The following is a 10743-nucleotide window of genomic DNA, read 5'->3' on the forward strand; positions in this document are numbered from 1 at the left end:
AGACCGAAGAGATGCCTTCCGTGACCAGTGACAGGCAGGGCAATGTCAGAGAGAGGCTGCCTGACGTTGGGTACCCCAGGAGTGACTGCCCCCTGCCTTGTCCCTATCATGCAAAGAGACTGGGGCACAGCAAGTATCTCATGTCCACTAGGCAGTCCGAGGCCGTGTCTGAGGAGGAAGATGGGGCCTGAAGAGGTCAGACTCTCTGGGCCCCCAAAGTGGGCCAGTAGCTATTCACGAGACTGACAATGTACCCTGTCTAAAGGCCAGGCTCAGAACACATTACGTGAAAGGGCATCTTTTTGGCACTGGTTTCTTGGAATCTGTTTAAAAATTCACCCTCCTATGGGGCTAGTTTGGCCTCAGTATGTTTTAATAAATCAGCTAGTTTGGTCCGGGAGAAGGATGGGGCAGTCATGAGGCTTCCATAATCACAGAGTAGTGAGAAGAACTTTGTAGCAAACACCAGGACCAGGGTATCCAAGCAGGCAGTCTTGAGCTGCTGTTTGCTTATTCTCGCGCTGTTGCCTCTTACTAAGGCTGCGGGAAAATCATCCCTGCAGGCTGTCTCCAGAGCCCACAGCACTTTCCTGTTGGTGCCCACCCCCTCCTGCCATGCTGGTGAATAATTGAAAGGTAGATGTAAGCCAAGCTGGAGACAGGCGTGAGGCTGTCTCTGTCCTCTGAGACTGCAGTTCCAGGGTAGCTGTTGCCTGGAGATTGGGAAGTAGTTCCTCGGAGGGCTCCTGGGCACGCTGGCTCTCCACAGCTGCAGAAACAGGGGCTTCCACAGCCCAGGGCCACATGGCTCCCATAGCAGAAGCTGGGAGGCCCCGAGCAAGACGTCTTTATGCAGCTGGGACTCGGCAGCACCCCAGCAACCTGCTTATCTCCTTGCCTCTGGGTCCCCGGCCGGCTCCAGCTGCCCTCTGCTCTGTTTTGGCAATAACCCGAAGACTGTCCTTCCAAGACTGGCACTTTAACCCGGGAACAGAAATTTAAGTCCCCGAGCTTGCTTTAAGGGGCCACCTGGGCTGGCTGATGGCTCAGTAAAGGCAGTGACAACTTTATGCTCATTAGCTGGGGGAATGTCTGTGGGCCTCAGTTTCCCTGTCCATATGTGAAGTGGGTAGTGCCAGATGGACCCATTCCAGAGAACCTGTCTTCCGTGAGGACAATGAGGCTGGGGTAAGGTCCAGGGCTGGGTTCCATCCCAACTCTGCCTCCACACTGCTACTTGGTGTGGGAACTTGTTCTGTTTCCCACCCCTTTCTGGGCCTCTATGACCTCATCTCAGAAGATGGCAGAGATATCCCCTCTTTGGCCAGAGAGGGGAGAGAACCCACTCTGCAAAGCTCATGGGCCTCAGATGATGTGGGGTTTCATTCTGATCCATATAGGGATTGTCACACCAGTGGTCCCTGGAGAGGGACACTCAGACCTGCAAGAAAGCATGTAAGAAAACCAGAAGCCCAGCCTCTGGACAGCCCAAGCCATGCCAGGAAGCAGGCCCTGGCAGGGAAATGCGCCGCCATCTGCCTCATTAGCAGAGTCAGGCCTGGAGGCTGGACATGATGCTTAGGAGTCTTCCTGGGGTTCTGGCTCTGTCTGAGTCCCTGAAAATCTCCCTGCCTCCACTCCAGTCTGGTACTCCCTGGGGCTCATCCTGAGAGTGGAGGGTGGCAGGTGCCTCCCCCAGTGGGACCAGCTCTGCCCTGCCACCCCTGGGAGCCTGCCAGCCAGTAGCTGCTGTCCCACCGCACTGTCTCCAGTGAGACCCTGGTGAGACAGGGAGCTCACTGCTGCATGAATGGGGCCACTGGGGTGCGGGTGCTGAATTCAGGCTGAAGGTCTGACTTGGGGAGATCGTGGGGGTCTCCCTGGCTCCTCTCCCTGCTTCTTTTTGTCTCTCCCTCTTTGTGTCTCTCGGGCTCTCTTCCTCTTTCTCTCTCTCTCTCTCTCTCTCTCTCTCTCTCTCGTGCACACCGACACCCCCTCTTGGAACTTGCTGGGGATTGTCATGGCAACCCTCCAGCAAAATTATCAAAACACTTTTATGCTCACACTCGTACCAGACGAAGTGCTAATTCCGAGTGAGGCAGAAGCAGTTGGTAACATGCTGGAGTCCCTGGCTTGGTAGGGATGGCTCGGTGGCGGGGGCAGAGTGGCCCCAGCAGGAGGTGAGGGTGGGGTCCGGAGGCAAGAAAGGCCCCACCACAGAAGGTGTGTTTGTGGCTGACCCCTCCCCAACCCTTATGCCACATTCACGTTTGCATTCCACCTCCACAGACCCAGAGGCATGCACACACGTGTGCGTACACACATATACACACACACACACAGTGGCTAGACCAAATACACCCATAGTGCAGACTGACCCAAATGGCAACTTCTGGAATAACCATCACCTCATTCAGCCCTTGGAGGCATGAGATTGACTCTGGGGAGACTTCTGGGTGAGTGTAGCGGGGAAGCCAGCTGACTAAGGCTTCTAGCCGACCTGTGAAGGTCCATATGCCAGAAGGCAAAGCAGTCACTGGAAGGGGCCTGACCCTCCTGCCTCCCCCACCCCCACAGCACCCCTCAAGGAAGCAGAGAAGCATCTGGGCAGAACTGCCCCAACCTAGTTCTTTTTGCTTTACTGTGTGTCCTCCCCAGCTCACTTGCCTCTCTGCCTCCCAGGACAGACTTGGCCTCCCTGCCCCCATCCGACCGGGGCTAGGGTACTGCAGGCTCCCTTGGAAACAAAGCCCTGTTAATAGCTGAAGAACTGGTGATTGCTTTTTTTAATCCTAGGCTCTGCCCAAAAGCCAAAGTGTGGGTGGGGACGGTGGAGGAGGTGGTGGTACAAGCCCCTCCCCGGGAGGCTACCATCTTCCTGCCCCATCTGCTCCCCCAGCTCCCTCCTCCATGGACGCAAGCTCCCCCCCCCCCCCCAGCGCAGCCTTAACCCGGGCTCTTTGCCACTCTCGGGCTCAAGAGGAAGCATCTCCTGCCTGGGAACGGGTCACCTCATCCCTGATCCTCCTGAGCATTTGAAATTGTTAGAGCCCAGTGGGCCCCATTTCGTGAGTCTGGCCTCCTCACGTCACAGATAGGGAAACTGAGCCTCAGAGGTGGGAAGCAACGGGTTCAAGGCCACAGAGTACACGGGTGATGGAGCACATAGGGCATCGCGGGCGCCTGATTCGGCCGGTGCGGTTCCCGTCCCGTCGGGGGGGGGCAGAGAGACGGGGTGGTGCGGGCGAGGAGCAGGGCTTTCTGGGCCAGGCACATTCACCTGGCTCCTGGCGCTGCACGTAGCACTGAGACTTACCCCGGTGAGCTACAAAGCACCCGAGGCTATCGGCAGAATGGAGGTGATGGCTAGGTTCCCCCTCAAAGGACACCGTGAGGATGATTTTAGGGGAGGTTCAAGCAAAGCACCATTGGCAGAATGCCAGGCACGTAGTGCGTCTTCAACAGATGACATTTCTCTGTCCCTCCTCTGTAATCCCAGGGCTACAGGCCTACTAAGAAAAGGAACCATCCTTCATTCCCTTGAATAGCTTTCCTCTGCCCCACTGGGCCCGGGAGGCAACTTAGCCTGTTCCGGCAAAGCCCACATGGACCCAGCAAACTCAGCAATGCCCGGAGGGCAACAGAGCCCAGGCCCTGACCCCCGGGAAGACCCCTCCAGAGCCCCCAGATCTGCCCACCGCTCCTTGACACATGCAGCTCTCATTGGCTCGCACCCCATGCCCCACCCCACATCTTTGGAGGAAGGTAGATATGGGCTGGGGGTGCTGTCCAAGAAGGCTAATATCCCGTGCTGCCCCCCAGGACGACCTTTGGGCACTGGTAGTAACGCCAGACAATGAAGACATTACTTAGTTGCTCTGAGAGCTTGACCTTGCTGGGTCTGGCTTCCTCCTCTACCTTGTGAGTCAGGCAGAAGATAAGTCACCCAAACCCTAAACAGCTCTCCCTCCCAGCAGGAGCTTCTTGGTCCCTGTCCATCTCCTCAACCATGCTGGGGGGCGGGGGAGGTTTGAGCATGAGATAATGAACACGAAAAAGAATTGGATTCTCATGTTTCCGCCATGCCGGCCACTCGTCCAGGTGCTTTCCCTACACTCATCGTGGACGCCCAGCATTACTTCTGTGCTGAGGGGCAAAAGGGAATCTCATAGAGTAGGACCTGCTCAAGGTCACAGAATGAGCTCAGGGCAGAGTGGGGTTGGACTCTAGCTTTGTGTTCTCCTGACCCGATGGTGGTCCCTGGCTGACTTCTGTGGATCTGGAGGGCACAGCACGTTTAAAAGGGTCACCTAGGGCTAGGGTTGGTCCTGGAGGCAGCCTGAGAGGTAGAGCTGTGGATGGGGGTGGGGGAGGTCAGTGGTGGAACAGAGGAAGCTAGGTCATGTGGGAGTTCAGATGCCATCCTTGAGGCAAAGACCATCTCTCTACCCTCCCTTCTCTTCCCAGAAGGCCCCTGTGAGCAAGGCCAGACTTGCTGCGGAGCAGAAGTGACAGGGACCAGGCTGGTTGCTAACCTGGGCGCGTTGCTGTGAAGCAAGGGCCTCTTTTCCTACTTTCACCTCCCTGGGGCTGAGGATGGGGAATCTTCTATCAAGGAAAGCCGAGAGGAGTGACCTAGGGTACCCCAGTCCCTGGCCTGGGGACTTGGGGTTGGGAGGAGCTGTGCATGTTGGGAAGGACGCCCCGGTGGAGATGGTGTCGCCAGGAGCTATGGGAAGCACAGGTCACGGGGAGACGAGGAGAGGGTGGCGGTCCACTTGCAAGGAACCTGCAGCTCCTGCTGTGGCCAGCGCTAGCTGGGGTACTGGGGAGCCGGAGGCTGGCAGGCCGGTGGGGAAGGTAGACAACACTGTCGAGGGGAACAAACATGTGAGAAGGCTGTTTAGTTAGTGGTATAGAGTGACTGAGGGACCACTTAGAATAGGGTGGCCAGGAAAGGCTGCTCTGATAGGGCAGCATTTGAGCAGAGACCTCAGTGGTGCAGAGAGATTAGTGGCTTGCCCCAGGGCACACATGAAATTCAGGTAACCCTGGGTTAGGACCAGTCTCTTGACAGCTATTCTAATCATCCTCCTTGTAGAAACATCCTTCTGTTGCATTCTGACATGTTCTTCTGGTTTCCGTCTTAACCCCGTTGGACATTGCTTCTCTGAGGACTGGCTCATCTGAGCCCCAGCCCCCGGTGTTGGCTGCTTCCACCCCTTCTTTCTCTGGAAGGTGACCTTTCACCCACTATCCCTTTTGCACCCCGAAGACTCCCAAACTGCTACTCTATCCTTTACCTCTCCCGGAGTTCTTCCAGTGTCCTGCTTGACCTTGGATGTCTATGGCTCTCTTGGTTAGGACAATGAGTTGATATAATAGAGGCCTGAAATTAGAGTAGTTTAAAAATATTCAGTTGACTGTTTTCTCATGTAAGAGCTCCAAGGGAAGTGTTTCAAGTTGGTAGATAGCTCTGCCCCACAGGGTCATGTAGGGATCCAGAGTAACAGGAAGGATCCAGGGTCTGTCTGGTAATCACTCTTCCAGTCGGTATGGGGGAAAAATATGGAAGCTTAGGGTGGGACTTTCCTCTCATGCAAGTGGGACAGAATTCGAACCGTTGACTTCTGCTGACATTGCACAGATGACTCTCTTGACACATGGCCCAACCTTAGCTGCAAGGGAAGCTGGGAAAGGTGACCCAGCTGATGGACAGCTGGCAGTCTCTGCCACAGCCCCCCTTCTGGAACCATGAGGACTTCCCTGCCCTGGTGGTGGAGGAAGTTCTTGCCCTTTGCCTCCCTGGCCCTTGACTTTGCCCTTGGCAAATTCCTTCTTGCTTATTACTCTCCACTACCACCCTATGGGATATTGAAGGTCTGTCTTCTTCAAGCACATATTTGGACTGGAAGGATCACGGGCTTTTGAAGTCCAGCCTTGCAATTTTGTTGATAATAATAATTCCTTCAGAAACTTGGTCTGCCTCTAGTCAGATCCACGTGCCAGCAGCTACACCCAGAGCTCCTTTCCTGTCTGAGTTATTAAGTCTGTCTGCCTTGCCCAACTCCATTCTCTTTCATTGTAATGAAAGCTATCCTCAAGGCATCTAAAATAATGGACTTGAATGACAAGGCAACAGTGCTAATACAATACTTCGCTGCAGGGGTGATCCCTCAGCCTGGTGTCACAGACAAGCTTGGAGAGAGGCTGCAAACCACGACAGTCTGATCTTCTGCTCTTTGGACAAAACCAGCTGGGCTTTGCAGCCCTGACAATAGCGCTTCTCTGTATTAGCTCCCCTTCTGCTCATCTCTGCTTGCAGACTAGCCAGTCTCTTTGCTGGAGTCTCAGGCTAAAAGCATCATTGAGCAGCCAACATGTGCAAATGTTTTTAGCTCTTTGCAGCCATTTTTTTTTTTTTTGGAATTACAGGCTCAGCGGGCATGTGACCCATCTTCTCAATTATCACAGGTAATGTTTTTCATAAATGTTTTGTCACAGCATAACAAGGGTCACCAGCTTTCCGTCCTCCACTCCTGGTTTCTGTACTCCTTACCACCTGTTGCCAGAGCCAGTGCCATAGATTTGAGTTTTTTATACGTGGCAGCTTTGCATTCCTGGTACCAATTTCTCTATCAGAGTATTGCTAAGCGGCTGTTAAAAGAAAATCCCAAATACAATGGCCTTTAGATTACATAAACTAATTTTTCTCTCACATAACATAGTTCTGATATGAGTATCCAGGCCTCGCCTGCATAGGTAGAGGACTTTGATGGCTAGGCAGCAGACGCCACAATGGCCTACCCATCTCCAGCCTTCTCACCGCCCACTACCAGTTCCCCGGCTACCACTTGCGCAGGCCAAATCCATAAAAGTCAACCTTGATTCCTCCCCCGACCCCATCAGCAAGTCCTCTCCTCCTATCTTCAGACACATCCCAAATATGGCCTTTTCCCGCCCTCTCTCCACCCCTTCCGCATCTTCAGTGTCTTGTATCTGGGTAATGGTCTCGATCTTTCTTTGTCCCCACCCCTCTCCAGTCTGCGCCTCCCATGGCAGCTGGAGTGAGCTCTTAAAACATGAATTGAAGCATGTTGCCTGCCCCAGACTCCCCAGTGCCTTACTGTTGCCCTTAAAATAAAATGCTGTGTCCTTAACATGGCCGTCAAGGCCTTCTGTGACTGTCCCTGCTTCTCGTTGCCCCCTTCCCACTCTGCTTTAGCCACATGGCTTTTCTTTCTCACTGGCTCTTCCCCTCCTTGGTGCATTTGCCCTAGGATTCCCTTTGTCTGAAACACCCTCCTTACGCTCTCACTTGGTCACACTCTGGTTCCTTCTTTGTACTCCATAGGACAAGGGGCTTCAGTGTAAGTTAAGAGTGAGGGCTCAGGAGAGGAGTCACCTGGGTTTGAATCTCAGCTCTGCTGCTTACTAGCTGTGTGACCTTGGGTAAGTTGCTTACCTATTCTGTGCCTTGGTTTTTCTATCTGTAAAGGACAATAATAAAAGTATTTGTTTCCCAGAGCTGTTGAGCTAACACATAAAAAGTACTTAGAGCATGGCCCGTATTAAGCTTGCAGCAGTGACACTATTGTCCCTCAGATCAACCACTCTGAGAAGCTTTTCCTGGCCCCGCCTTCTGCACCTTTCTCCATCTGCATCTCTCCCACATCAACCAAGATCAGGGTCTTGTTTTGAGATGTATTGTCTGCCCGGCGCACTGGAATGTAACCCCTGAGCTGGGACCCAGGAGGTCCTTAATGAATCTGTTGAAAGGCTGTGGAAGGAATGGAGGCCAAATCCCACTGATTCCTTCCTTCCCCGTGGCCCTGTGAGCCTGGCTGGGTGCCTGTGGAAGAAGGGAGTGGGGGAAAAGGAGGCAGGGTGAGCTGGGTTCTGTGCCTGCCACCCTTGAGACCCATGTGGTCTGGGGTGGGGGATGCTCACAGTTCCTTCTTGGGAGTCAGGGAAACCAGGGGACCTGCTCTCAGAAGCCCCAGGGGCACTGGTGGGTACCAGCCCTCAGCACAACGCAGTAATAGCACCGGCTGGTTCCATCCATTACTAAAGGACTAGCTACTTATCCTTTCGGTGCCTCCACTATGTCGTATGTAAATTTGGGAGAATACCAATTACCTCACAGGGCTGTTATGAAGATTAAGTAGGGTAATATATGTAAAACGAAGCTCCCTGGGTGGTTTGGAGTGAAGCTCTCCAGATTGTAGTTATTATCATTTGTTATTAGTGCCTATCCAAGTGTCATTCTTCTGAGCATGAATAGGGGGCTGGTGCCCGGGGGACCTGGGGGCGGGGTTGTGGGGAGACAGAGCGAAGATGGCTAGGGAAGGGAAGAACCGGAATGGAATAATCGGGCTGTGTTTTTATTCGTCCACGGCTCTGTGCGTGTTTGTGTGTGTCTATGTATTTGCGTTTGTCTGGGGAGGGGTGACGAGGATCCAGAGAAGAAACCCAACCTTTTTTCCGAACTCAGTTCTGGGGAGCTAGGTGCCCGGGCTCTCCCCGCTGCGAGGAGGGCTGGGAGCTGCCTCCAACACGCGCCCAACGCAGAACCCGCGGCGGAATCACCAGCGTCTTGAGTGTGTGCATTTGGGATCTGGGAGGGGGAAGGGGACTGCGCCGCCGCGGCCACCACGGTCGGTAGCAACTTGGGGATCCCAGGACGGACAGCAGCAGCCCAGTGTCCGCCGATCCGAGCCCCCCTTCCCCCCCATCCCGCTCTCCGGCCACCCAGCCCCGCCGCGTACTCCCGGGCCCTCGGATGCTCCCGGAACCCCGCGGGCGGGGCCTGCCTTCCGGAGCCGGGTTGGCTGGGGGCGGGCGGGCGGCGCTGGGGAAAGGGCCGTTACTTTCCCAGAGCGGCGGGGCGACGTCAGGCGGAAGGGCGCGGGGCGCGCACGCTTTAAATGGCATTCGCTGTCATCCGAGCTCGCGGCCGTGTGGGCAGGAGCGGGCTATATAAGCGGCGGGCCGGGCCGCCGCGGGGCAGACGGTGACAGCCGCGGAGGCGAACGCCCGGGAGCGCAGCCCAGCAGCGCGCGCCGAGCCCCGCGCCCCCCGACGGGCTCTCCCGCCCGCCCTCCCGAGAAAACGCCGACCCGGGCCCGCGAGGGCCGCCGCCACCCCGCAGCAGATTTGGATCCCCCGCCCGGCGAGCCCCAGGCTGCTGCCTCCCGGGGGGCCCCGGCGCAGCGGCCGCCCCCCGAGAGCCCCGGCGCCCCGGCGCCCGGCCCCGAAGACGCAGGCAGCGCCATGGCGGCCGCCAAACCCGGCGAGCTGATGGGCATCTGCTCCAGCTACCAGGCGGTGATGCCGCACTTCGTGTGCCTGGCCGACGAGTTCCCGCAGCCCGTGCGGCCCGCCAAGCTGTCCAAGGGCAAGGGCCGGCTGCGGCGGCCGCGCCAGTCCCGCTTCAAGACGCAGCCGGTGACCTTCGACGAGATCCAGGAGGTGGAGGAGGAAGGGGTGTCCCCCATGGAGGAGGAGAAGGCCAAGAAGTCGTTCCTGCAGAGCCTGGAGTGCCTGCGCCGCAGCACGCAGAGCCTGTCGCTGCAGAGGGAGCAGCTCAGCAGCTGCAAACTGAGGAACAGCCTGGACTCGAGCGACTCCGACTCGGCCCTGTGAGGGGCGCTGCCCGGGGACCCGCGAACCCGGCCCCAGAGGGCCCGCGCCCCGCGCCCCGGGGGCCCGCGAGGACCGGGACCTCTCGCAGGGCTGCGAACTGCTCCGTGCGCCCCGCGCTGCGCTGCTCCCGGGCCGGAGCGCCCGGGGCTGCCGGGGAGGGGGGCCGCTTTCTTTGCCCTTGTAAATGTTTATTTTTTAACTCTTCCCAGTACGGACTCTGCCGTGAGTGTGTGCGGGAGGCGCGCCCGCGCTGAGTGGGCGCTGGGTCACCGGGGCTTCCCCGAGAGCCGCTCCACGCCCTTGTCTGAGGGTCTGCAACTCCGATTCCGCTCACCGCTCCGCCGTGCCCCCCTCCCCAGCGCTCACCCGATCACACTCACGCCAACACACTCTCGCTGAACACTTTTATAATTGTTAGGCGCGGCTGATGGGACTTGGGGCGCAGCTGTTGCTGCGGCCGGAGGACTGATATTTATTTTTGCATTGCGATGGCTGACGGCGTTTATTTAACGATCTTTTTACTTGGATATGTCTGTGAGGCTCCCGAACGGAGACAAATAAAGTCAATATATTTGCACAGTGCATTTCTCCAGGCTCTTGACTTCTTGAACCTTCGGGGCTCACGCTCCTGAGACTGGGGGAGGTGGGAAAAGGATGTGGTTGGAATGGGGGGTGGGATCCCCGAGTAGAGGTAACTCCACAAACTTCAATCACCGGAACGAGGTCGCGCCCGGGGTTCCCCGGGGCCGTTACTCGCCTCCCCAGGTGGATCCATTCCCGGCTCCGAGCGCTCCTGCCTCCCTACTCCGTTCCCCATCGCCGGCGTCCGGGATGGAGGGAGACGCCCGCGAGGCGAAGGTCGGCGCGGCGAGGACGGAGAGAACGTTCCTTGGTGAGGTTGACTTCTCAGGGAGGCCAGGTCAGGGTCATCGTCCCGCCTTCACCGCAGAATACCCCACTCCCTCGGCGCCCCTTCCAGGCGGCGGGTGGGGCGCTGCCCAACACAGCAGTGGGAGACCTGGGAGGAGATATGTGGGTGGTGGGACCCGACAGAGTGCTGCGTGTCCCCTGCGCTGACTCAGCCCCGTGCTGGACGCC

At 57.0% G+C, this 10743-nt stretch overlaps 1 protein-coding gene across 1 annotated transcript; it reads left to right on the forward strand.

Annotated features, from left to right (window-relative positions):
* Nucleotides 1-4082: 4082 nt before the first annotated feature.
* On the forward strand, nt 4083-10229 carry C7H11orf96 (chromosome 7 C11orf96 homolog). Its single transcript, XM_044260265.1, has 2 exons — nt 4083-4101; nt 8756-10229. Exons 1-2 carry the CDS (start codon nt 4083-4085, stop codon nt 9643-9645), a joined length of 909 nt encoding a protein of 302 aa, XP_044116200.1. The 3' UTR covers nt 9646-10229.
* The last annotated feature ends 514 nt before the right edge of the window (nt 10230-10743 follow it).

Source organism: Neovison vison, chromosome 7, assembly GCF_020171115.1.
Source record: "Neovison vison isolate M4711 chromosome 7, ASM_NN_V1, whole genome shotgun sequence".
NCBI classification, from domain to species: domain Eukaryota; kingdom Metazoa; phylum Chordata; class Mammalia; order Carnivora; family Mustelidae; genus Neogale; species Neogale vison.